General features: G+C 47.5%; 1 protein-coding gene across 2 annotated transcripts in view; it reads left to right on the forward strand.

Annotated features, from left to right (window-relative positions):
- LOC146863900 (urea transporter 2-like) overlaps positions 1-26,407 on the forward strand; it is a 176,208-nt gene that overhangs the window by 137,380 nt on the left and 12,421 nt on the right. For both annotated transcript variants that reach the window (XM_085629122.1, XM_085629131.1), the window contains 3 exons: positions 1,271-1,418; positions 5,028-5,162; positions 24,173-24,222. In XM_085629122.1, the coding sequence (XP_085485248.1) occupies positions 1,271-1,418; positions 5,028-5,162; positions 24,173-24,222 (333 nt within the window). The remainder of the gene's footprint in view (positions 1-1,270; positions 1,419-5,027; positions 5,163-24,172; positions 24,223-26,407) is intronic.

The raw sequence follows: 26,407 nt of genomic DNA on the forward strand, positions 1-26,407 counted from the left end.
CTTTATTTTCGAATCAGCCAGCAACCCTCGTCAGCAAATGAGACTGCAATCCTGACGCGTTTCGAGGGATTCTCTTTTTCAAAGGATGTTGCAGTCAGAAAGCGCATGATTGGCTCACCTTCAAATTTCAAGCCACATAGCATGCCCCTGATTGGCTGCTCTGGATGAGTCTATGCTTAGCTTTATGGGAGGTGTAGTCTTTTTCTTTTCCTGGATGTATGCGCTTTCAAAGTTAGATGCAGGCTCTCACATGAGCCTCTGGCAAGCGTGGCTGGCGCATTTCATGTCCCTTGTCCCACATGTAGAGCCCCTCGTATACGAGCCCAGTGGCCTCCAGCTTCAGGAGTGGTGCAAACCCGGCGGCAGGACGGCCGCCAATATATCAAGCTCGGTGGGGGGTGACCAACAGGTGAGTTGCACTCGGACAAAGGGAAGGTTTTCCCCAAACAACCTTTATTTTCGAATCAGCCAGCAACCCTCGTCAGCAAATGAGACTGCAATCCTGACGCGTTTCGAGGGATTCTCTTTTTCAAAGGATGTTGCAGTCAGAAAGCGCATGATTGGCTCACCTTCAAATTTCAAGCCGCATAGCATGCCCCTGATTGGCTGCTCTGGATGAGTCTATGCTTAGCTTTATGGGAGGTGTAGTCTTTTTCTTTTCCTGGAGCCAATCATGCGCTTTCTGACTGCAACATCCTTTGAAAAAGAGAATCCCTCGAAACGCGTCAGGATTGCAGTCTCATTTGCTGACGAGGGTTGCTGGCTGATTCGAAAATAAAGGTTGTTTGGGGAAAACCTTCCCTTTGTCCGAGTGCAACTCACCTGTTGGTCACCCCCCACCGAGCTTGATATATATATATATATATATATATATATATCTATATACTAACTTACATTCGAGAAATGCTATTGCTAGCTGAGGGTATCCTTTTGGGCAATACAGTGTATGGTTTATATTTTTTCTCAAGTTATGCAACTAGTGATATAATTACTCATTGTATTCTTTATTACTAAGTCACTTTATTACAATTGCCTTGAACACCTGCCATTGCTGATGCACGTTACTATTCCCATCTCTATTCTTGAGAAAACAATGACCTAATGTTAATTGCAAATACGGAGATCTGAATGAGATTGTGGTACACAGTTTTAAACATGTTTGTATGTTTTGAAATGTATTATTATAATGTTTTTATCATAAAAATATTTTTTAAAACATTCTAGTTTATGAAATAAAGCGAACTCAACATGCCTCTATTTGTTCTTTCAGCTGCTGAAAGCTATTCCGGTTGGAATTGGGCAGGTATATGGGTGTGACAATGCATGGACTGGTGGAATCTTCCTGGTTGCTCTCTTCTTATCTTCTCCAGTGATCTGTTTGCATGCAACTATTGGATCAACAATTGGAATGTTGGCAGGTACAAAGTTTTAAGGCAATGGCAAAGTGGGCAATTGTCCAGGGCTCCTACCTTCCAAGGGACCACTTGGGAAAGTGAACCATCTCTCTATTTGATCAGTCTATTCTTTAGCTCTTTCTAAACTGCACTGCCTCTCTGCCTACCTCTAACTCTGTCCATCTAGTGCTTTATCATCTTAAAGAGATTTGGAGTCACAGGCATGACCTATTTCAATTGTTTTGGTTGGACTCTGTTAAAGTTTAACCTATCATTTTGTATTATTTGGCATCAAGGGTGCTTGAATTAGGAGGAATTGGGTAATGAGATTCAAGTTTGTTTGCTACAGTGCTCCAAAACTTAATGCCTAGGTTCCCTAGAATACTTAAGATGATATTGGGCAGGTACTGAAGCAATATGCTTAACCTAGATGAAGAAATGGTGTAATTGTTGCCCGATTTGGAGAATATTTGTGTTTCTTTCATGATTTATAAAGCCCCATGGGCGCACTGCTGTTATGACCTTAGTGTGAATGGAACACGGTTATTTTAAATGCTAATGACAGGGGTCACAAGTTAGAAAAACGTAATAATTAGGAATGGGTTTAGGCCTATTGCTTGTTGAAGACTGAGTAGGGTATTCTAGTCTATTCCAGCCTTCCTTGGTTGAGTCTGTACTCTGCGATATCAGGTATATGGAAAAATGAATGTAATTCTAGACTGTTAAATATCTTTCATTTAAGAGTAAAGATGACCGAGCCCTTGGGAGCTGAAATATTCCATCCAAATGATGCCTTCTAGAGCCAGCCACTCCTCTATATTATTTTAACAATCTCTTAAAGCTTGGGGTGAGTATGGTAAACTGGCCAGGTAAAGAATGTTGGAAATGAGGCTGTATTTGGAGAGGCTTGGTGGGTTCTATTAGGTGGCTAAATAGTGTGATGTAACTTAGCATGTTTTGGTTTGAACAAACCTTCATTGAACCAAGAGCGCCAAATAACTTAAACAATAGAAATAAAAAACAGCTTATGAGTTCATTTGTAAAGATAGACCTACTTAATGTACATTTACTTTGTAAGCAAAAACAAATCTGCATATTGTTCCCCTTATTTTTACATGACTAAATTATTTGTCAAAAAAAAAGCATGGTACGCCATTTCATTCACCACTAATAAATATAAGGACTGTTTTAGAAACAGCATCTGATACACTGAACAAGTTTTTTTAAATAACTCCTTTTTCCAATGTTTAAATAGTTTAAACATCCTTACTAAATAACGTGTACGATAAAGTGGTATACAAATATAGAACCACCAATATGAGCTGTCCTGGTAGCATATACAAAATGAAGCCTCAATGTGTATACTGATGCATATGATTGTAGAAGACTCTTCTCATTAAGGAATCATATAATGGGAGCTTGGGCTGTAATCAATTTAAACAAAAAAAATCCAAATTTGATTATCCAATCTAGAGTAAACCATTATTAAATCTCATAATTTGAGAGGAGCATAAAAACATTAATCATAAAATGCGGAGCTGGATTTATCAGTATCCAATATCGCCTTGCTTATCGTCCTTTTTAGAAAACAGAAAACTGTTTCTGGACCAAAGGGGAGTGTATTTCTTGCATTGTTCATGTGTAACTATTAGTTGAGATTAGCAATCTAAAATTCATAAAGCTCCTGTGAGCTAAGTATTGAAAATGATCTATCTGTACTTGAGACAGTTCTTAAGAACAAAAGATAAAAGCCAATATTCACCTTTAATTTCCTAATTAAGTCATCAATGGACAAGATAGTGTTGGAAACTAATGATGTATACCCAATTGTGGAACTGAAGAATCTCTTCTGAGAGCAACATGGATTCACTTATGCTATTTAACTTAAGAAAGAAAACAAACTGAGAAAGATAATGTGCTTGCTAAATACTCTATAATGAATCTTTGGTGATGCAACCAAATCCTTTGTAAAGTACATTTAAAAAAAGGCATTAATCTATAGATTGGGTATGAATTTAAAGTGTACTGCTCAGCAGGAACTGGGAATCAAATTACTTATCCACATTTAAATGTATATTCAATTCTTCATCTCAATTTAGCCCACTCAGGTAGTATGTTTCTAATATGTTTGGATTCTAATTTGTAAAGGGTAAGTGGTCTGTTACCTCCGCTGATGTTTTTAGTGTCTATGGTGACGTAGCATAAAAGGTCTGCATCAGCATTGTGCTTCTGACTGAAGAGATGTGCTAATGTCACTTTTTTTGGTAAATTGTATGATTTATGCTGTGAAATGCATTCTTTCACAGGTCAAATTGTGCTGCTCATATGTCTTTTCTGAGAAGGGAATTTGAAGACACGAGGTGAATTTGGTCTATCATATAGTAAAATCTGGGTCTTTTTTGGATAGAGGACTGTGTATTGTTTCTTATCTTTGCTGTTCTCACGTGCCTTCTTTCACTAGTGGGTAGTCACTGATGGTCAAGTAGTCAGGTGACTCCACTTCAATTGACCTCTCAAAGAATGTGACTTTCTTTGCATTATGTTGACTCTGGTATTTAAGGGTTTGATTAGGTTATCGCTTTGTAATATAGGATTTAGTAAAACGCTAAAAGTAGAGAAGGTCTTGTTAATTTCTATTGCTGTACATTTACTTTTCCTGGTGCAGCCTTTTTATTACTCATTTATGATCAGCTATAGGAATGTGGGGCAGTTCATTTAAATCCTAGCAGCCAGTGTAGAAGAGACCATGGGCTTTGCCACCCAAGAGAAGCACCATCATAACTTGAACTCTTCTTCGCCCAATACCTGCTGTGAAGTGGGCCACTGCTGCAGCGGCTTCTTTGACAGCACTGAATGTTTGCAGAGCAGGCACCATATTTAAAGTGAAAAACATTTTGTTTTTTTAAATCCCGAAACCAGGAGTTTTTCTAAATACAAAACAATAAATGGCCTGACCACCCTGCCGGAGTCTGCCATGGAAGGCTTGGAGGACATGAGAATGGAAAACGAATAATGGTCATCCCACCTTCAAGAGGCAGGACAACACTCAGCAGCCTGATTGCCCTTTGGCAGACAGGCTGCAATGTCAGGTTTACCTTAGCAGAGCCAGTGGACACTTTGCCGTGGTAAACACAGCACTTCTCATGGGTTTAAAGCAAGGGACCCTCAGTTTTCATGGAGCAGAAGCACCATTGACTTACTTTGGGGCTCACCAAATGATAAATGAGGTACCCAGGTCTTCTTTTCCAAACCGAAGGCGTGGAAACAACTAAACATGCACCTCCAGGATGATAGTAACCGAAAATTCTGAATCCTTTTAAGTTAAATGTCTAATTGGTTTGGACTACTTACTGGCTCTTAAGGCAGTATCAGTTTCATAGCCATGAAAAATCTATTGGATACTTGTACCGTACAAGCCTTCTATTAATTTACTAGCATAAAATGTTGCTTTAGAGAATTCCTTGATATTGGTGTATCAAGCATGTAAATTTCTGTAAATGTACCTGCAGAGCTTGATATGTGCTAAAATTTTAAAGGGCCAACTATGCACAGTTACTGCTTGCAAAGCTTAGAGCTTACAGTGACTTGAAGTTATGATGACTGTTTGACTTGAGCCACCTTCTTTCTTTCCAGGTTTAAGTCTCGCAGCTCCTTTCAAGAATGTATACACCGGATTGTGGGGCTTCAATCCTGCCCTGTCATGCATTGCAGTTGGAGGAATGTTTTATGCTCTTACCTGGCAGACTCATTTACTGGCAGTTCTCGGTGGTATGTGGCATTTTAGTAATAATATCCTGATTTTGCCTTGAGGTTTGAAAGTCTATAGTGCTAGTGGGGAAACAGTGGGCAGCAAGAGTTCCTCATCAACCTCACTGAGGTTGACTGTCCAATGGAGGCTCAGAGTTGGAGTGCGGGAACATTTTGAGTGGGGATCTTAAACCAGAGTTGAATGAGTGGGGGACATCAGCAATCTATGTACATTTTATTTGGCCTCATCGATGAAGTGCAACTTGCATTCTTAGGTGAACTTGAGTATTTTCAAACCATAAATCTAGGTTTTGGCCTCCTATTTTTTAGGTCGAGCCTGAGACAGCGTGCAAGCGCTTCTCTGGCGATCTGTTGTAGGTAGAATATGGAGGAGAAGCCCCACCCATATTTTTCATTGGCTTGTGTCTTTGTCCTTTGTAAATGCTGGTGTTTGATTCCTTAATAGGCTTGTTATTCCCTCTTTAGTGCGGCCATGTCGTCATGTGTATCCTCCCATGGATCCTGGCCCCTTTACTTGGTTGTTACACGGTACATGTCCTTTTTTTTTTCTTTATTGAGCCGGGACAATGGCTGCCGCTTGTTGGCAATGCCATTGGTCTTGCATTTAAATGCGAGACCTATTGCATTGCAAATATTTTTTAATATAGCGCTTCATATCGAAGATTAACCAGTTTCTAAGTGCTGTCGGTTTTGGCAGGTGATGGAACCGGCACACCATACGACAAAAGGATAAGCCCAAGGTCACACAGTTTTGGGGGTCAGGGGAAGCCAAGATTAGAGGTTTACGGGTTTGCAGTTGACAATTTAAAACCTAGGTCAGCCGTATAAGGCACAGGAGTGGGCAAACTATCTCGAACTGGCGGTAATACAGCATGCCCTGGCTTGTGAGGGCACCCAGGGTAGCACCCTGCAGAGCTGGGCAGTTCAAGTGGCCTTCAGTTCTGAGCTGCTTCGACCACAAGGATGGCAGACTGGGTTGATTGCCACCCACCCAAACCTCCCAACACTCTTCAGCTACCGCACCTCCTACTTCCATACTACCCCAAATGTTAATGCCACCCCAAATGTTAAGGCCACCCCAAATATTAATGCCACAATATGAAGGTTGCATTTCCAGGCCTTGGCAGCAGAGCGAGCTGACGATTCCTTTAAAGGTTGGTAGCAGTGGGTAGGCCTCTTTTCAATCACAAAATGTACACCTCCCCGACATAACTCTCAGTCATCTATTACCATCCAATAACATTTCTCAAGAGGCTAATGTGTGAACACATGTTCAAAATCCCTGTAGGTCGGCCTCGGTATTCTGTGCTTCTAAGATGGATAAATAAGCATCACCTTTATTTAGCACTAATGTTAGTCCCCCCCTTAGTACGGCCTTGTGTTCATTTGTAACCTCCCATGGTTACTGGCCCCTTTACTTCTGTTGTTACACAAGACCTGTTATTTAGTCTGTAAGCACTATTTACTTTATTGAGTTTCTCCTACTACAGGCTGGACATGCGCTGCTTCAGCTGAAACCACTTTCGTTTTTTTAAGCAGCACGGCCGCCCCAGTAACACGGGCGCCCGCTTTCAATCACTTTAACCCGGCATTATCTCATGTCTGTTTCAAGACCCCAAGTAAAACGGATTTAGAAATGAGAAGCGAATGAAGTCATGTGAATTCCATGTAGCACATAATCGTGTACTAATGGGATGAAGCTGACAACAACACATCTGTGTTACATGGCATCTGCACTAAAGCCACCTGACAGGTTGTTTTCAAAAGCCTGTTGTATTAACAACAATACCATCACCATCACCAATACCACACCACCACCACTAATACCACCACCACCAATAGCACCACCACCAATATCAGCACCATCACCAATAGCACCACTACCAATAGCACCACTGCCATCAATACCACCATCACCAATACTACCACCACCAATACCACCACAACCACCACCAATACCTCCACCACCAATACCACCACCAATACCATCACCAATACCACCACCATCACCAATACCACCACCACCAATACCACCACCACCAATACCACCACCCCCACCAATACCACCACCACCAATACCACCACCAATACCACCACCAATACCACCACCAATACTACCACCACCACCACCACCACCACCAATATCACCACCACCAATACCACCACCACCAATACCACCACCACTAATACCACCACCACCACCAATACCATCACCACCAATACCACCACCACCACCACCATTAATACCATCATCAATACCACCACCAATATACCACACCACCAATACCACCACCACCAATACCACAACTACCACCAATACACCACCACCACCACCACCACTAATACCACCACCACCAATACCACCACCACCAATACTACCACCACCGCCAATGCCACCACCACCAATACCACCACCACCAATACCACCACACACACCAATACCACCACCACCAATACCACAAATATCAATACCACCACCACCAATACCACCACCTCTTCACCTCTCACTCACTAGTAATAGCAGGGGCACTGTACGAGGCCGGAACTGCAGCCGATACCATCCCTCCCTCCTTCCATGCCTGCCATAAAGCACAGCCCACCCTGCACCAAGAGGGGAAGCCGGGCCCTACTACAGATGGAATGTTTTGTTATCAGGCCAAAGATAGCAATGACATTACGCAATGCTACACTGCACACTCAAATCACAGAGAGGGCAGGAAATAGCCCCCTCCCGCTCTTCCTTCTGAGCCACGACAGTGTAATCACAGAGCAAAAGGTGTTGGAGCGCTTTGTTAGTGTTTATAGCTTGGATCATATGTAACTCTCACTTCACACTTTGTGTCTGTTTAATTTACAACACTTTTTTTTTTTTTTTTTTTAAATTTTCGAAAACCTTTATTTCAGCATTCCACAATCATACATCCTCTTGCCTACAACCTCACGGGCCGGCTATAGTAGACAGTTTATCAAAATATCAAACCACCTTGTACACAGCCAATCTGCCGACAACCCGGGGGTCCGGCGGCACACCTATATATACCGTATCGAATGTCAGTCATGTGAAATACATTGCAATCACAAGCCGTGAGATGAGTGTTTGCCCATTAGGCACATCCGTTCTATGTATCACCAGCTATCAACAAACATGGGGCACGAACGCACAGGAACACATCAGCCCACTAGAGGTCATTTGAGTCGCAATCACTCTGGGCATGCAAACATAGCACCCTGCGAAACTAGTCCCCCCTTGTCTCTTCTCCACTACAGCAAAGCCGCACCGAGCACCTGCTAGTCGGATGCAATACCAGTCAGCACTACACTCGCTGGTACCTGACTCTCCCCCTCCGCGGAGTTGGTCTGCGCCGCCAGATATGCTCTAAACGGATCCCAGATGTCTTTAGCCCTGCTCTTCAATGGTTGCGTTTCAGCATAAACCGCGTTCTGGTCCTGGCAGTACAATACATCCTCTATCCACTCCTTGAATTTCGGTGCTCGACCCCTACCCCACCTACATGCAACCCGCCGTTTCGCAAGTAACAGTACAATGCTCACAAATTTACGGTGCACCTTAGGTATCGACGCTGTATGGCCCAGCAGCATCATGAGCGGGTCCAGTTCAACCACAGCCCCCACCATTGCCGTAAGCGCCGTATGGACTTTCGACCAGTAGTCAGCCACCCCCGGACACATCCAAGCCAGATGTAAAAAACCAGCCCCCTCCAAGTGACACCTTTCACATTGGTCAGTATCCGAAATCGAAACTTTCTAACAGGAGTGTAGTACCAACGCTGCAGAAACTTATAATGAATAATACGCAATCTGCAGCTGGAAGAAATCTGGGAAGTGAGCTCACAACAATACGCCCATTGTGCCTCCGTGATGTCCCTACCCAACTCTACAATCCAACTTCTAAGCGCTTTACGGCTTTCATTCCCACCATACTCTTGAATACTGCGGTAGAGCTGAGAGACTAAGTGCCTACCATCCGTAGAAGTAAGCAGAACCTGCAACGGGCTCATAACTTCAGGTTCCTCCGGATAATGCGGTATCACCAGTCGCATCCCCTGCCTCAACCGGAGATAATAAAAGACCTCCAGCGGCGTAGGCTGATATCCCCCGAACAATTGCTCCTTCGTCTTGAACTGACCATTCACAAAGGGATCTCCCCAATATCGAATCCTTATCTTAGCACATAACCCACAAAACCCGCCTTCCTGCAATAGAGAGAGGCTCGGATGATAAACCAGCGGCAACGTCGGAGCATATAGGAGACTGAATGTCCTCCTGCGCATTATTCGCTGCCAAGCATCAATCGTACACGTCACGGTGGTGAATGGCGTCTCAATCGCAGTGACGGGACCGTGAATGATACCCTGCAATGGCAGAGGCCTGACTATCCAGTCCTCTACCGCCAGCTGCGGCATGCATGGCGTAGGGGTAAACCAATGATAAGCAAAGTGTGCCTGCGCGCTCAAGTAATACGCATGGAAGTCGGGCACATCAAATCCCCCCTTACTGTACGGCTGGGTGATAGTCGACCAAGCCAGTCTAGGCTGTTTACCAGCCCAGAACAATCGCAGTAACTCCGAGCGCAATGTCCAGAAGAAAAACGCACCTGGATAGTACGGAATGTTCTGAAAAAAATATAAGAAGCGAGGCAGCACCACCATTTTGATCAATGACGCCCTGCCAGCCATGGTCAATGGCAACGATATCCAGCGCGTAACATCCTCCGCCAACTTACTCATGGCTGTGCCATAATTCAAACGTAAGGTCTCTTCCCGGACCATCGAGATTTGGACCCCTAAGTATCTGAGATCCGACTCACACCACTCAAGCGGGTAATCCAGTGAGTATCTCCTCACTGCAGTCGTCAGAGGAAAAAATTGCGATTTCTTCCAGTTAATTTGAATTCCCAACATTCTCCCGAACACCACGAATTCGCGGAGCAGTGGATTTAGGTTAGTCTGCGGATCCACCACATATAGTGTTAAGTCATCAGCATATAAGGACACGTCAATCTGCCTTTGAAAACATTTGAAGGCACTTTGCTTGTGCAGTTGTCGGATACGACATGCCAAAGGTTCAATTGCTATAGCAAACAACAGTGGGGACAGCGGACACCCTTGTCTGGTCCCCCTGGTTAATGGAATCGGATCCGACAGCTCCCCATTGATCAGCACTCTCGCTTTAGGGTCAGTATAGAGCAGTTTTATCCAAGCGACAAAGATCTTGGGAAAACCCATCCTGTACAGAATAGCGAACAGGTAATTCCACTCAACTGAGTCGAACGCCTTGGTAGCGTCAAGGAATATAGCCGCGACAGGTAACTCCGGCGCTATTGTTTGAAGCAAGGAAAAAAGAGTTCGCAAATTACTAGTGGTGGATCTACCCGGAACGAACCCTGCCTGATCAGGAAGGGCAATTTTTGTCATTAACAGAGAGAGTCTAGTGGCCAACACCTTCGCCAAAATCTTGGCGTCACAATTTATCAGGGATAGCGGTCTATAGGAGTCGCATTCCGCCGCGTCCTTATCTGGTTTCAGCAGGGAGGTTATCACCACCTCTCTCATCGTTCCCGGCAGCACTCCCACTTCCAGGGACTCCTCATAAACCTCACGAAGCACAGGGGCCATGATATCAATATAGCATTTGTAGAATTCCGCTGGCAAGCCATCCAGTCCGGTCGCTTTACCATTATTCAAAGACATAATCGCCTCCCGTATCTCATCCAGTTCAAATGGGGCTCCCAGAAATTGCCTGTGTTCATCACTCAGCCAACATAATGCAACGTCGTCTAGGAAATCCCCAAACGGAACATCCCCACCATCCCCGGCAGTATATAACCCTTCATAATGCTCAGTGAATTGCTTTAAAATCCCCTTTGTGTCTTGATATATAACACCACTCGATGCACGTATCTCTAATATGTGCGAGGTACCCCTTGGATGCCTAGTGATCCCCGCCAAGGCCCGACCTGGTCTCTCTCTCCCTCACAATATCGACGGGCCTGCCAAAATTTACCCTGAATTTGGCCTCTCTATCTGCCTCCCGCTCGTATTGTGACAATTTTTCCCGAAATTCCTTGTGGATAGGGCCCATCGGCTCCTGGGACATTCTAGTTTCCAGCTCCTTAAGTTCGGACTCCAGTTGGTGAGCGAGCCACGAATGGCCTTTAATACACCAAAGCTTTTAGAGATGTAATATCCCCTGACCATCACTTTAAACGCCTCCCAGATGGTCTCAACACTGTCTACCGAGCCTTTGTTGCGCGGAAAAAAATCCGCTATCTCCTCCCCCAATTCTGTCTGGAACAGGGGATCCAATAATGCCGTGGGTTGCAAACGCCATGGCAATGCTGCCCTACCGTACCCCGGGATAGTTACCTGAGCCAGCACCTGACAATGGTCCGAATAAGACCTCGGCAAGTGCGTCACTCTACCTAGGTCTACCGCTAATCCACGGGACAGTAAGCAATAATCAAGTCTAGCCCAAGTGTTGGTATACGTTGTGAAGTGTGTCCCCTCACGGACTGGGGTGGCGTAGTGGGCAAAAGAACGATGGATTTAACCCAGATCTCTTGACTGGGGGAGAATGTCTGCATTGTCAGCATTCCGTCCATCATTTGTTTGTTGTAACGCTTTTCGCCCTAAGTGGGATGGGTATTCCCAGACGTGGGACCCGTACTCACTGCGCCACTGGAGTCAAGCTATCCTGGCTGATGACGGCTGATAGCCAGAAACCGGTCCTAGGATGCTTGATTCCGGTCCAGGGAAGACATGGCTTGGCAGTTCGGGCTGGACTGTTCCCATGAGGCACAGGGTCAAGACTGATTTGCATATGGCCATGTCAAAACCGGGGTGGCGTAGTGGGCAAAAGAACGATGGATTTAACCCAGATCTCTTGACTGGGGGAGAATGTCTGCATTGTCAGCATTCCGTCCATCATTTGTTTGTTGTAACGCTTTTCGCCCTAAGTGGGATGGGTATTCCCAGACGTGGGACCCGTGCTCACTGCGCCACTGGAGTCAAGCTATCCTGGCTGATGACGGCTGATAGCCAGAAACCGGTCCTAGGATGCTTGATTCCGGTCCAGGGAAGACATGGCTTGGCAGTTCGGGCTGGACTGTTCCCATGAGGCACAGGGTCAAGACTGATTTGCATATGGCCATGTCAAAACTGGGGTGGCGTAGTGGGCAAAAGAACGATGGATTTAACCCAGATCTCTTGACTGGGGGAGAATGTCTGTATTGTCAGCATTCCGTCCATCATTTGTTTGTTGTAACGCTTTTCGCCCTAAGTGGGATGGGTATTCCCAGACGTGGGACCCGTGCTCACTGCGCCACTGGAGTCAAGCTATCCTGGCTGATGACGGCTGATAGCCAGAAACCGGTCCTAGGATGCTTGATTCCGGTCCAGGGAAGACATGGCTTGGCAGTTCGGGCTGGACTGTTCCCATGAGGCACAGGGTCAAGACTGATTTGCATATGGCCATGTCCAAACTGGGGTGGCGTAGTGGGCAAAAGAACGATGGATTTAACCCAGATCTCTTGACTGGGGGAGAATGTCTGCATTGTCAGCATTCCGTCCATCATTTGTTTGTTGTAACGCTTTTCGCCCTAAGTGGGATGGGTATTCCCAGACGTGGGACCCGTGCTCACTGCGCCACTGGAGTCAAGCTATCCTGGCTGATGACGGCTGATAGCCAGAAACCGGTCCTAGGATGCTTGATTCCGGTCCAGGGAAGACATGGCTTGGCAGTTCGGGCTGGACTGTTCCCATGAGGCACAGGGTCAAGACTGATTTGCATATGGCCATGTCAAAACTGGGGTGGCGTAGTGGGCAAAAGAACGATGGATTTAACCCAGATCTCTTGACTGGGGGACAATGTCTGCATTGTCAGCATTCCGTCCATCATTTGTTTGTTGTAACGCTTTTCGCCCTAAGTGGGATGAGTATTCCCAGACGTGGGACCCGTGCTCACTGCGCCACTGGAGTCAAGCTATCCTGGCTGATGACGGCTGATAGCCAGAAACCGGTCCTAGGATGCTTGATTCCGGTCCAGGGAAGACATGGCTTGGCAGTTCGGGCTGGACTGTTCCCATGAGGCACAGGGTCAAGACTGATTTGCATATGGCCATTTCAAAACTGGGGTGGCGTAGTGGGCAAAAGAACGATGGATTTAACCCAGATCTCTTGACTGGGGGAGAATGTCTGCATTGTCAGCATTCCGTCCATCATTTGTTTGTTGTAACGCTTTTCACCCTAAGTGGGATGGGTATTCCCAGACGTGGGACCCGTGCTCACTGCGCCACTGGAGTCAAGCTATCCTGGCTGATGACGGCTGATAGCCAGAAACCGGTCCTAGGATGCTTGATTCCGGTCCAGGGAAGACATGGCTTGGCAGTTCGGGCTGGACTGTTCCCATGAGGCACAGGGTCAAGACTGATTTGCATATGGCCATGTCAAAACTGGGGTGGCGTAGTGGGCAAAAGAACGATGGATTTAACCCAGATCTCTTGACTGGGGAAGAATGTCTGCATTGTCAGCATTCCGTCCATCATTTGTTTGTTGTAACGCTTTTCGCCCTAAGTGGGATGGGTATTCCCAGACGTGGGACCCGTGCTCACTGCGCCACTGGAGTCAAGCTATCCTGGCTGATGACGGCTGATAGCCAGAAACCGGTCCTAGGATGCTTGATTCCGGTCCAGGGAAGACATGGCTTGGCAGTTCGGGCTGGACTGTTCCCATGAGGCACAGGGTCAAGACTGATTTGCATATGGCCATGTCAAAACTGGGGTGGCGTAGTGGGCAAAAGAACGATGGATTTAACCCAGATCTCTTGACTGGGGGAGAATGTCTGCATTGTCAGCATTCTGTCCATCATTTGTTTGTTGTAACCCCTCACGGACCCCAGCATGCACAAACCTCCAGCTATCTACGAGTTCTCCTTCCTCCATTATGCCGGCCACCGCATCCCTCGCACCTCTGTTATATTGGGGGCTACCATCCAATCTATCCAGTCCAGGTGTCAATGTAAGATTAAAATCCCCACCCCATATGATATGCATGGATCCTGTATTCAGTATCGCACCCCACAGTTTGGTGTAATACGCAGGCGAGTCCACATTTGGCCCATAGCAGTTTACAATCGTAACCATTTCAGTACCCAATCTACCCCACAACAGTACAAATCTACCCTCATCATCCGTGCGTTCTCCCAACCGCACAAATGGTATCGTATTTTTAATCAAAATCGCCGTACCTCTAGAGTACCCAGAATATGAGGAGAAACCACGCACGGCTGCCCATTTGCTTGCAAAAGTGTAAGTAGCCCGAGGTCTAAAGTGCGTCTCCTGCAGTAGTGCAATGTGCACCTGATGCTGTTCTAGATAGGCCACCACCCTCCGACACTTCCTCGCATCATTCAACCCACGAACATTCCAGGTCATGACCGTTATTCTGGAAATCCGTTCTTGTTCAGTCATCCTCAGTCGACCTCACAGGTTCCGGATAGCCACCCACCCTCCAATGCGCCTTCTGCCCAGTGAACTCTTTATACCACACCTGACCCCAGCAACATCCTGCCATTGGCAACTCATCATCACCCGCGGCCACAGCGCTTTGCACTTCTAGCCACTCCCTGTTCCATAGCCCACCACCACCGAGCCCCGGCGTTACACTCATCTCAATGTTCAAACTCCAAACATACAAACCATTACTGTAACTCTTGTACCCACCCCCCTCCCACTGGAGCAATCCCCAACCTGCCAGCAATGTACCCCCCCATCCCTCCCACACCGACCCCGATAACTAGGGCTAAAGCACCCCACAACCCCAAAACCGAATGCTAGGGTAATTCCCATCGGGAAACTCGTCTAGGTGGCATCACTAATACCCCCCCATGACCGCTAGCCCGAACCACACAACGTGTAGCTCAACCCGGCTATCAGGAGGGGCGTCCGGTGCTACAATCAGAGGCTTCTGGGACATGCCATCAGCAACTAGTGGTTTCAATAACCCTGTAATATCAAGAGACCCCTGCAACGCAGCCAGCGCAGGACCCGGCACCACAGGAGCCCCCAAAGCATCCATCCATCATGCCACATTCTCAACCCCCACAGCAGCCATACCAATACAATGAACAGTACTATGCCCTTCAGCAATAATTCACAGTCTGCACTCTGGGGCAACGCTCTGCGGTCTACATTAGTTCTGGATGCAGACCAAGCACTCTCCACTCACGGTGCACCATCCTCCAGCATCTCCTGACGAGGGTCCACTTCATCCTCCGCTCCAGCCCCCAACCTCTGAGTCCTTTTATGCTGCTTGAGAAAATCCTCCACCTGCTGTGGATTTGTGAAAAACTTCTGTCTCCCCTGGTACGTGACCCGCAGGCGCGCCGGGTAGAGCAATGCGTAGTCTATTTGCAGATTTCGCAATTTTGTCTTGACTGAAAGGAATTTTCTACGTTCCTCTTGGACCAGTGGAGTAAAGTCCGGATACAGCGTGAAGGAGTTACCATCATAAGACAACGACCTCGTACTTCTGGCCGCTCTTAAGGCCGCATCCCGATCGCGATAATTTAGCATCCGGGCTATGATCGGCCTAGGCGTCGCTCCCGGCTTTGGTCTGGGACCCAGGGCTCGATGCGCCCGCTCCACTATAAAGTGCATAGAGAAAGCGTCTGATCCAATCGCCGCCACCAGCATCTTCTCGACGTACTCTTCCATTTTGCCCACATTGGTCATTTCTGGAATACCCACGATGCGTACATTGTTCCGCCTGCTTCTCGCTTCTAAATCCTCATTTTTAGCCGCGATGACACGTAGGAGATTGTCCATTCTGGATAACTGCGAAGTGTGCTGTGTCACAGTATCCTCGGAGTCCGATATGCGCTGTTCCGCCTCTTTCAAGCGATCCTCGTGCGCGTCCAGCTTGCGTACCACCGCATCCATACGCGACAAGATCCTATCCACTTTCTCCGCAATGGTCGCAAACCCTTGGCGCACCTCTCGGAGAACGTCTTGTAAATTCGTCGCCGTATCCACAGCTCCCCCAGGCGCTGCAGCCGTCTCCACCGGGTTGCGCGCTGCATCCACAGGCACTGTCGTTTTTTTACTGGCCTCAAACGTGAGTTTGGGCTGCCTGGTGTCCGTCCTGCCCATCACTATCACAGGGCCGAGCTCTCCGCTACTCCCAGCCGGCAACCACTACAGAGACCCCCGTCTTCAGCAAAGGCACGGCGACAAAGCCCCCTCCAATCCTCCTTGAGCTTTCACTGCACCAATCTTCCCAACCCGGCGGTGACTACTTATAGTCTTAATAGTGCTCGTCCCCCATTGCATGCAGCCGCATCCGCACCCAGTTTAGGATATTATCGCACATACAGCTGCCCCCGCTCTACATCGGTACCTCTGACCACGTGAACTCTATCCGCTACCAGCACGCCTGACAAATCCACGCAATCCAGGCACACCAGCCATGATCTTCACTCCCGGGGGGACAGGACGTGTGCTTCTCCGTTCTCCAGCGGTACCGATCGTATCCCCCACCGCTCCTCAGCCCAGTGACGTCATACCATGCCACTAGCGTATGGTCTCTTCCGTACCCGAAGCACTTCTCTCTGCTCCTCTCGCAACGCCAGTGGCGGGGGGATAGACACCCCGTGCCCCGTCCCTAGTTCAAAAATCAACAGCCTGCACCGAGGTCCCCTCCAAGTTCCCGGCCGACTCCTTACCAACTCCCGGCCACAGAAAGGTCTCCGGCCTCCGCAACCACTCCAGGGGAGGAAGGGGGGGGGAGGGATGCCCTCCTGCACAACCGCACCCGGCAGTCCGCTCCGCTAACCCGCAGGTCTTACACAGCCAAGTCGCGGCGATCCCGGGGGCCGTCACACGCCGTCTCCCTTGATCGCGGCCTTCCGCCGTTTCCTCCGCCACGGCCTCGCCTCCCAGCCCGATCCAGGCCGTCAGCCCAGCGTCCAAAGCCTTCACCTCCGCCGCAGCTTGCGACTCCTCTCGCGTCGGCCTCACAGCAGCGAGGGTCCTCCACAGCCGCCTGTACACTCCTGCCACCTTGCTGGACCTCCGCACACGATCACGGTACCCAGGTGTGCCCGGTAAGGATTATTAAGCGGATTTTTGCCGCCGGACAGCGGGAGCCCTACAGGAAGGCGTCCATTCGCTAGTGCGCCACCTAGCGTTCCCGTTTAATTTACAACACTTACACATCTTCTTCACTGCACCATTTATCACTACTTTGAAGACAATCTAACAAGCTGTCAAGAAGACCCTTTATTGCAATGCAGTAGGTCTTGCATTTGCTAGAGTTTAAGCTATTAGTACTGTAAATGACAATTCCTTTTATTTATATTTTTAAACCCAAAAGATAAATAAAAGGCATTGTCATTTACAATGCCAATAGCTCAAACGCATGAATGCGAGACCTATTGAATTGCAAATGCTTGTTTTCTTTAGGGTTTGCAAATCTAAATCCATAAGAAAGAATATCCATCCCAAACAATGGAATAGCTTCCATGATCCGTAACCCCCTAAATTTATTTTAATGGTTAACGCCACCCAACCAGTTCCTATTATTTTCTTTCCATGTCTTTTCTTGGAAATTAAAATTAATAAAACGGTAAGTATTATGAACGTCAGTTCTGTGTTGGATAAATATTTGTAGAAAATGTATTTTTGTTGAAAAAGCACTAGAATTCTCGATCCATCTTGGTGGATTAACTTTCAGAGATCAATTTGTGGTCAAGTAAGTAGCAATGGTAAAGACTGTGGTGGAGGCTGGTGAATTTAGAAATTGGTAGGGTCTAAATTACTGCCTACATTTTTCACACAAATTAGTGTAGTAAGCAGGTTTTACCCAAATGAAGAGGTTTCCTCAACCCTGTGACATTTTGTGAAGTAGTAAATATGGACATTGACGGCATTAGATAGCACATTTGCAAATGAATTGCCTAAACAGGTCTCAGCCTTAACAATTCTGAGAAGGGACCTTTCGGATTATTCCAATACGCGCGTTATGGTCCCAAAGAGACTGTGGTGTCTTTTCTAATCCACCAGAAATCTGATCAAATGGAGGCAAACTACCCAATTTCTCTACTACAAAAGTTAACTAGGTCAGTTCCTCATGTTTTGACAGCAGTAGTGTAAGCTTTACTTGACCCACAGTTACAGCATGTGCTGCAATAAAAAAAGTGTCCTTCACCCACACAACCATAGACAGACGCTGTACCAGTTCAAGCTTCCCGTGCACACAGGACAAGGTTCCTGCAGGCAGCAGTGCAAGATTCCCTCATGCTAAGTGCAGATCTGACAGAGACCTAGTAAGCTTCACTCACTTATATAGGAAGCTTTGCAGAGGGAAAAGCAGAGCATGATTAACTAGTCTTAAACAGAAAAGTAGGGCAGGGTTAGGTTAACATAGGTTGTGAAACCACATAGTCTTGGAAGGAGATTTACTTTCAAGCGCAAAATGTTTTTTGCACTGGAATGGTTCCTTTGCCTTGGTGCGAGTTAAGCTGCATTTGACCTTTTTGCCGCAAAGGGGAGTTACAGGGGGTGGTACTTGGGTGTAGCAGCAGAAGCATCCAAAGTTTTGACAGAATCGAAATTTGTGAAACCGGGTTTTGCATCATAAAGCAAAACTTTCTTGAAGCAGGTGCAAAGCTGAAGAAATGTCCTTATTTCTTCAAATCTTTTACCCATTCCACGTGTGATGCACTGTACAGAACCCATGTGTGCAATGTTATTAAAAAAAATCTAGACTTTGGAACTTGTACTTTCAGTACAAAAGCAGTGCTAGACCTCCTGAAACACATTTGTAGCATCGTGCAAAGGTTGTGTGTGGAGCTAGGCAGACTGTTTCTGCACAAGTGCAGGGAAAGAGCTCAGCATCAGGCGATTTTTAGTAAACGCGCCCGCCCCCAGACCGCTGAGGAAATCAGTGCTGCATTGCACTTAGTAAATCAGCCTGATGTAGTCAGGCAGCAGTGCAAGGACACCTGAAAGTCAGAGAACAAATACTGTACAGCAGGGGTCTTCAAACTGGGGGGACGCCCCCCCCCCAGGTGGGGCCTCGGGTGATCCCAGAGGTGGCTCTGTCCAAAAGAAGTATTTTGCTCTGCAATGGCCCATCACTAACCTCCTTTGTCATTTATATCCTAGCTGAGAGTATGTGTCAAAAGGGAAGGCTCTCCAAATATTCTTCAAATCCCGCAGCCACACCCTGTGGATACTTTTAATGTATACAATTTGATCAAATAAATGTGAAAAATGACGAGGGGGGCCTGATTTCATTTTTTTTTCCAATGGGGGGATGGGAGCGGCATTACAGTTTTGAAGATCACTGCAGTACAGGAAGCTTCAAAGTATGCTTCGCTCACTAGTCGGCTGCAATCCAGTCAGCTGCTGTGCAACCCTCCTCAAACATACAAGCAGCAGGGGTGGAAAGGGAGCAGTAAGGCATGCTACTGCCTACTACAAAGATCCGATCCTGCTGGGGCACGAGGACAGCAAGATGACAATGCACAAAGACCAAGTGCAGCATGGGAAGAGCATGCGGTCGATACAGCAAATAAAATATTTTTTGCAAGGGGTACTAACTAGCTTTCAGCAAAATATAATCATATATTGGCAAATGTGTTTTTTTTTCACAGACCTTAATTGTTTTTTGTTTTTTTATTTTACATCTCCAGTCAATTGCCTGCGGGCCTCAAACCATGGGCCCATACTTGCATCAACAGCACTTAATTTGAGTTGGTGGGTGCGGGTGGCACCCACCAGCACTTGCTTTTCTTTATCATACTTTTGATTAAAAGCAAGAGAAAACAAAACACAATGGTGGGAAGGAGAAGGAATTACAAATAGAAAAGCAATGACAAAGCTGAAAGCAGGGATGAAAAAGAATCTGCAAGAATGAAATAAAGAGCCGGGGAGTGTATGGTGGTGAGAGAAAGCGGCATCGAGCGGATTGAAGTCTCAGCCTTGGCATCCACCAACCCGGACATTCATGAACGGCTGCGACCTTCTGAGAAACACATTGTTCACTGGCACATATGGGCAAATTAAGCACAGCACTTTAAGCCAAACAAAAAGCCCCAGAACGAAACGTGCTACTTAATGGTTAAAAAAAAAACATGACAGACTGATAGGGAAACGCATGACTGAGCAGGGCCTCATTTCCGTTCATTCAGACTGAACATGATGATTGTAGGACTTTGTAAGACCAAACGGTCACGTTTCATCTTTCGCTTGCCTTGCACTAAAGCTCAGTCTTGGGAGGCCCTCGCTCCTTTCTTGTGAATTAATGCAACCCTGATTTCTTAAAGATAAAAAAATGGATACCCCGCCCAATTCTACTTGTAATCCCTTTCCATCCCTCCCATTCGGAGTTGTTAGTTATTTGTGCATCAGTGAGGCCGAGGTCGGTAAAGTTTGCTGTATGCGGAACGTTACAATCTATAATTTAATCTGCGTTCTTTGCCCTCACTCGGTGACAGTTCAGTAAAATAGATGAGCACTCCCGCACCACATATAAACATGTTTATAAAGGAGAACTCAAAATAGTGACGATTCAGGGTACAACCTCGTAATTTACAAGCGGGGTATAAACTCTGACCATGAGGGCGGAGAACCCCTCTGAAGGTGCCCTTCATTTTTAAATCCAACATTAATAACTCGTCATCCACCGGCGTTCCTTCAAGTTCCCGGTCAGAACCCCACATACATGCCAACATTTTACAACTAGGAAAAGGGGGTTTTCGAAGGGGGAAAAAGTCGTGAGACGTCATTTTCTCCATTAACGCACATTAAAGCAAAAGCTATTTTAGGCGGGCGACGGCTAAAAGCAAAGCATTTTTGGCTTAAAAACGGAGAGCTGGCTGCTGGCATGTATGCCCTTTGAAGGACGTTTTTTTTGGCACGCTCTCGAACCAAGTGCACTGCGGGTTACAGAAGAGGCCGAGCTCCGTGGAACCGCAGGAGAAACTAGGTGGGTGGGAGGAGGGGGGAGACAGCCATTTTACTGAAGTCCCACACTCCAACTCGGCCGGTGCTTGGTTTTTAAATCCAGAGCAAGTCACTGGCGTAACGAAAATTAAGGGGGCCACCCTACAAGGTACTTGGAGAGGCCCACTCCGGACTCAATCTGGGGCTCTCGTAGTGTAGGTGTGTGGTGGGGCTGGGGGTTTCCTTACACGTCACATTTAGAGGCCGAGACTGCGCCATGGAGATGGCAGCACACGGAGGAGTTTACGAGGCGCAAAAAGGGCTCTTCATACGTCTGGCATGGGAGCTTAGCCTTAGTCCACGAGATGGCAGCACACATAGGATTTAAGGGGCGGAGGGGGGCATGTGGGGAAATGTCGGAGCACTTCATGGCCAGTATCATCAGTATAGCCCACCCCCCTGAGGTCAATACACAGAGAGGCAATGGATAATCTGCACACGTACCACATCAGCCTTTCAACTGGCTTCGGCGTTCCCCGAATCAGTGTTTGACTCACACCTGGTGACCTGGTAACTGGGCAGGTGAAACACAGGCGGGGCCCTCAAGGTCATGAGAGAGCTATTTGCCAGAATACACATTTTGACTGACAATTGCAAAGAATACATTTTGCACCAAGTGCTAGGCCCAGATCTCGGTGAAAATGTCGGAAACAACACTGTACAGGTACCACTCTGCGGGTGAAATAGGTGCAGTGGCACCAGGTCACTCTGGACCGCAATTGTGGATGCATTTTGCAACCAAACTGTGGCGACGAGGGCCCATTTCCCTTCCTTGTATGAGGGCCCAATGCTAGGTCACCCTTGTCACTCACAACTGCCAGTGAATTACATTTCATCCCACCCGCCTGCCTTAGTGGCACCTACATTCCTCCTATAGATTTCCCAAATTGTGCTAACTGATTACAAATTTGTGGATTCCAGAATGTGGTCTGCTGCTGCCAGTGCATTGGCTGAGGTATTTCCGTTTGACGATGGGACTACAACCCCTTATTGGCTGATCTGGCGCTATTAGTTAGCCAATGTGAGTTAAGAGTTAAAATTCTACATCCAGCGCTGTCTACAGGCTTCCTGTCCCAGTCTGAGCGCCGAACAACAGCGATCAGACCAATCACAATGCTGCATTGCAGTGCTGTAATTGGCTATGGGGAGCCTGTGTGCTTCCAGGCTCTTCAGCAACAGGGGAGAAGAGATGGAGGCGGCCGTGGCGCAAGAAAGTATGTTTTTTCTCTCTGTTTTTTTGTCTAAAAATATGTTGTCCCGCCCCTGTTCCCTGCCAGCTGCCACGGGTGAAGAGTGGTACTGCTGCAGAGTTAAGGTTTTTTCTTCACCCTAAGGGTGAGGGCAAAATGGAGAGCCCGATGGGGACAAGACTCAGCACATGCTGTAACAACTGCCAGTGATGAACAATGGCCATACCTGGCCCACTTTAAAGCCCTGGCTGCACTGTGAAGCCAGACCATAATGAATGTGAGTTACAGCTATCCACTTTCTTTTCCATACAGGCAGTACTGATTCGCGGACTCCTGTCAAGCAGAATTGAGAGGGCGGGTTGTGGCCCGACACCTTTATGAAGCAACCACCACAGGAAGACTGAGGGCCTGATTACGATGTCGGGCGGAGTTTCCTCTGCCCGACCTCGCTTCGGTCACAGGACTCACCGACACCCGGTTGGTGGTCCCGACCGACTAATTATGATGAGACCGAACACTGTTCGGTCGCACCACTATACTTTGCAATGGGAGCATGCATTCCGGCTGGAATGCATGCTCCCATTGTAAAATGTGTGGCTCAGTTCATTACTGCGCCTGTGGCGGGCACTTCAAGAGGCCTGCCACAAGATGCAGAGATCAACAGGGGGGTACCATAGGTGCCCCCTCGGCCTCCAGCCTGTCGGAAGGCAGTCGGAAAGCCTGTTCAGAGTCCTTTCCAACCAACTACATCATAATGGGCCGGTCGGAATGGAATCCAACCGGCATATTACGATACGGTTGGAGCTGACCACATCGTAATTAGGCCCTGAATGTATAAATTGTTAATGTGCCTACAAATCGTAGCACCATAACGAGTTTTGAAACCTAGATTTGTGACAAATGTTGGATGCGCACACTTGTGCTCTTGTCTACAGAATATTGCTTGAGGCTGTGTAGAGGGTGGGTGAGGAAACGGAGTCCACCCCACTTAGTAAGAAAAAAGACTGAATTACCTGCCGCCCAATATTTTTACATTGCTGCACTTCCTGATTCTGCTTGGCATTAGGCACAGCATCACCACTGCCTTTTGTAGTGCAGTAAAACTGTCTTTGATTAGCGAGAACTAACGTGCAGCCCTTTGTCACGTTATTTCATAGTTGCTCTTGCCATTAGCTGCAATACTAACCTGCATATTGTTTGGATGCAAAAAAAATACATGGCCATTGGGCTTCCGGCTAAACTATATTGCAGTATATTGTGTGTCGCCCACTTATCTCTCGTCCCTCCTGCACTACCTAATGTTTTACCACAAGCTAAACCTATAAGGCCATGATCTTTCTTGGTAGGTCATACTTCCTTACCGTAATCTCATTTAATTAAAATGACTCACATGAGTTTTACATATTACTGTGCAACTTGTTAACTCATAAGAACCGCCTTGTATGTAAAATGTATTCCAAATAAGTCGCAGGTTTACATGTTGACATATGCATACTTCTACAATGCGTATTGTCTATGCTAGTGTTCCGTGTGTGGCTTGTGCTAGAGTTGTTGGGCTTACTTTCTTCTCTGTATTTGTGTTAAAATACATTTTAGAACATAATGCTTCTCCAGTGAACATTCGGTATGTTGTCATGTAGTTCTGTCATAAGAGGGCAAGTTGCATTTCCATGAAAATGTTCTAGACACTAAATTGACTGTGAGATATTGCAAGCACATATTAATGACTAGAGTTTATGGTTAGCCATAGCAATATTGTTAAGTTACTAACTTAGTTTTTTTGTTGGTTTTAACAGCTATATATTGTGCTTATCTTGGAGCAGCTCTCGCCAATATGATGGCAGTGGTGAGTATTTTGGGGTTATGACCATGTATTTTACTTCTGTTCAAAGGGTCACCATGGTTTCTGTGAACATCCACCCACTTGTGAATTAAGTATGTGAAGGTTTGTACCCTTCCCAGTGATTGAAAGCTGCATACCATGTAAAAAAAAACTATTTTCAATTTTGGTGACCCCATTGCTAGAATTCAGAACACAACGACTGCAATACTTTGGAAGAGCGAAGTTTTAGAGTAAGGGTGACTAACGTTGGGCAAGGAAATTGAAATCCATCATCTTATCTGCAGAATTAGTCTTATTAGATCAATGTTCAAAATCCCATTTTAATATTGCTACTTTTAAATCCACCATTTCGTCTAAAGTGCGGGATGCTGACAAATCAGCTTTTGGTCAGATGTGCACACTACTTCATTTGAACAGAGGAAATACAGTTTACTAAGACACCTCGGGCTGCCACTAGAGGTTGCCTTATGTTCTACTGGGACATTATAGAGTCCATAGTAGCCCTTCTCCATGGCTATGCAAACAAAATTAAAGATTGGTTGACCATCCCAGATCATAGTCTTGTTTAAGCAATTTTTTGCTGTAACTTCTTGCAGAGGTTTTTGGCTTCTTCTGCATGAACACAATAGCATTAGAATGGATGATTGGCATTGTTGGAAAATGGCCCTCCCTGAAGGGTAACCCTCACATTTTTGCCTTTGTCCTCCTCTTTTTGGTGAACTTCTTTTGTTGGTGCAAGGACTCTGAGCACTTTTACAGTGCTGAAGTGCATGTGCTTCTTCCTTAAACATGTGTGCAATTGGTGTATACCCGATTGACCTATTTAATTTAATTGTGAGTCCCTTGTAAGGTTATATATCATATACAGGGGCGCTACAGGGCGCGCGAGCAGAATGGCCGCACTGCTGTGAGGCTCCTGCTGCCTGGACGACTAATCCTAAATTTATCCTACTTAACCTACCGATCCCCCGGCAAAAATCGCTGCTGGCTGTTGCCGCTGCCGTGGAGATTACTCGGTGAGAGTCTGGCTCGGCTGCCATAAGCGCTGCGGAAGTTATCCCCGGAAGAAGTTGGAGCGAGGAAGGCGCTTTGCAGCGGTGCAGCGTGGTCCCGGGTGTGCAGGTCACGGCAGCCCGGGGCGCCCCACGAGGCTGGTAGGCCTCACTGAAGGCCCGAGTCGCCCTGCGGTGCGAGCTGGTGCTACTGGCGGAGGCTGGGGAGACGGGAGACGGTGCCGCTCCCCCCCCCTCCCGCCCCCGCTGCCCTGCTGTTGTGCCCGTAGAGACGAGAGGAGAAGGTGCGGACCTCTGGCGGCGGTGTCCGCGACGGTATTTGCCTGGTGGTCGTGACGGACTCCCCCCCTCCCCCTCCCCCCACGGTGGGGTCAAGATACGGAGCGGGGCTACGGAGAGCGGCGCTGTACGCTTGTACGGGGCGGATCTGTCGGGAGGCTAGGTCGGCCTCGGGTGCCCCAGCGACTGACCGGCTGTGAAGGTGTGCAGGAAGAGCGGAGACCGGGACGCCGTGGTGCTCTGCGTTGCGCAGAAGAGGGCTGGCGCGCCGATGCTACGGAAGAGGCGAGGTGGCCTGCGGAGGTGACGCTGGGGCGCCGGACATATCGCTGGTCTCTCGGGGACGGGCTTGACTGCTAACGAGGCCCCTGATTTATGGCTCGTAGCCCCCCTGGGATATACTGTCCACTCCCCGCTGATCCGGCTGCCCATTAGCTGGTGGGTCTTCGTGGATACTGGAGGGCTTAAGTGACGCGTAAGCGACATCGAGGGGACCTGAGGTGCAGGCGGACCGCCCTCCCCCCCCCTGGAGTATTTCCTTTCGTGCTGCATGCACTGTGGGAGCAGGTACGCCGCTTGGCCTCCTTGACCCTGATTTGGACGGCGCCTGTGACTCGCACCATTGCACGTTGCTGGGGGCCTGCGCTACCGGCTCCTAATGGGTAAACACGACAGCCGCCAGTCCAAGCTGTCGTTCGAGGCCCCTGCAGCGAAGAAAGATGCTCGTACTACCCATGATCCGGGACGAGCTGACGTCCCACCCGCCGATGGGGCTAGCGCTGACCCCCCGACAGCAGATTTGCGACAGCTGATGCAAGAAATGAGACAGGGGTTTGCTACTGTCGTGGACAAGGTGGATCGCCTGTCGTCGAGAGTGGATGCGTTTGCGCAGAAAC

The sequence above is a fragment of the Triturus cristatus genome, chromosome 2_1 (genome assembly GCF_964204655.1).
Source record: "Triturus cristatus chromosome 2_1, aTriCri1.1, whole genome shotgun sequence".
In the NCBI taxonomy this organism is placed as follows: Eukaryota; Metazoa; Chordata; class Amphibia; order Caudata; family Salamandridae; genus Triturus; species Triturus cristatus.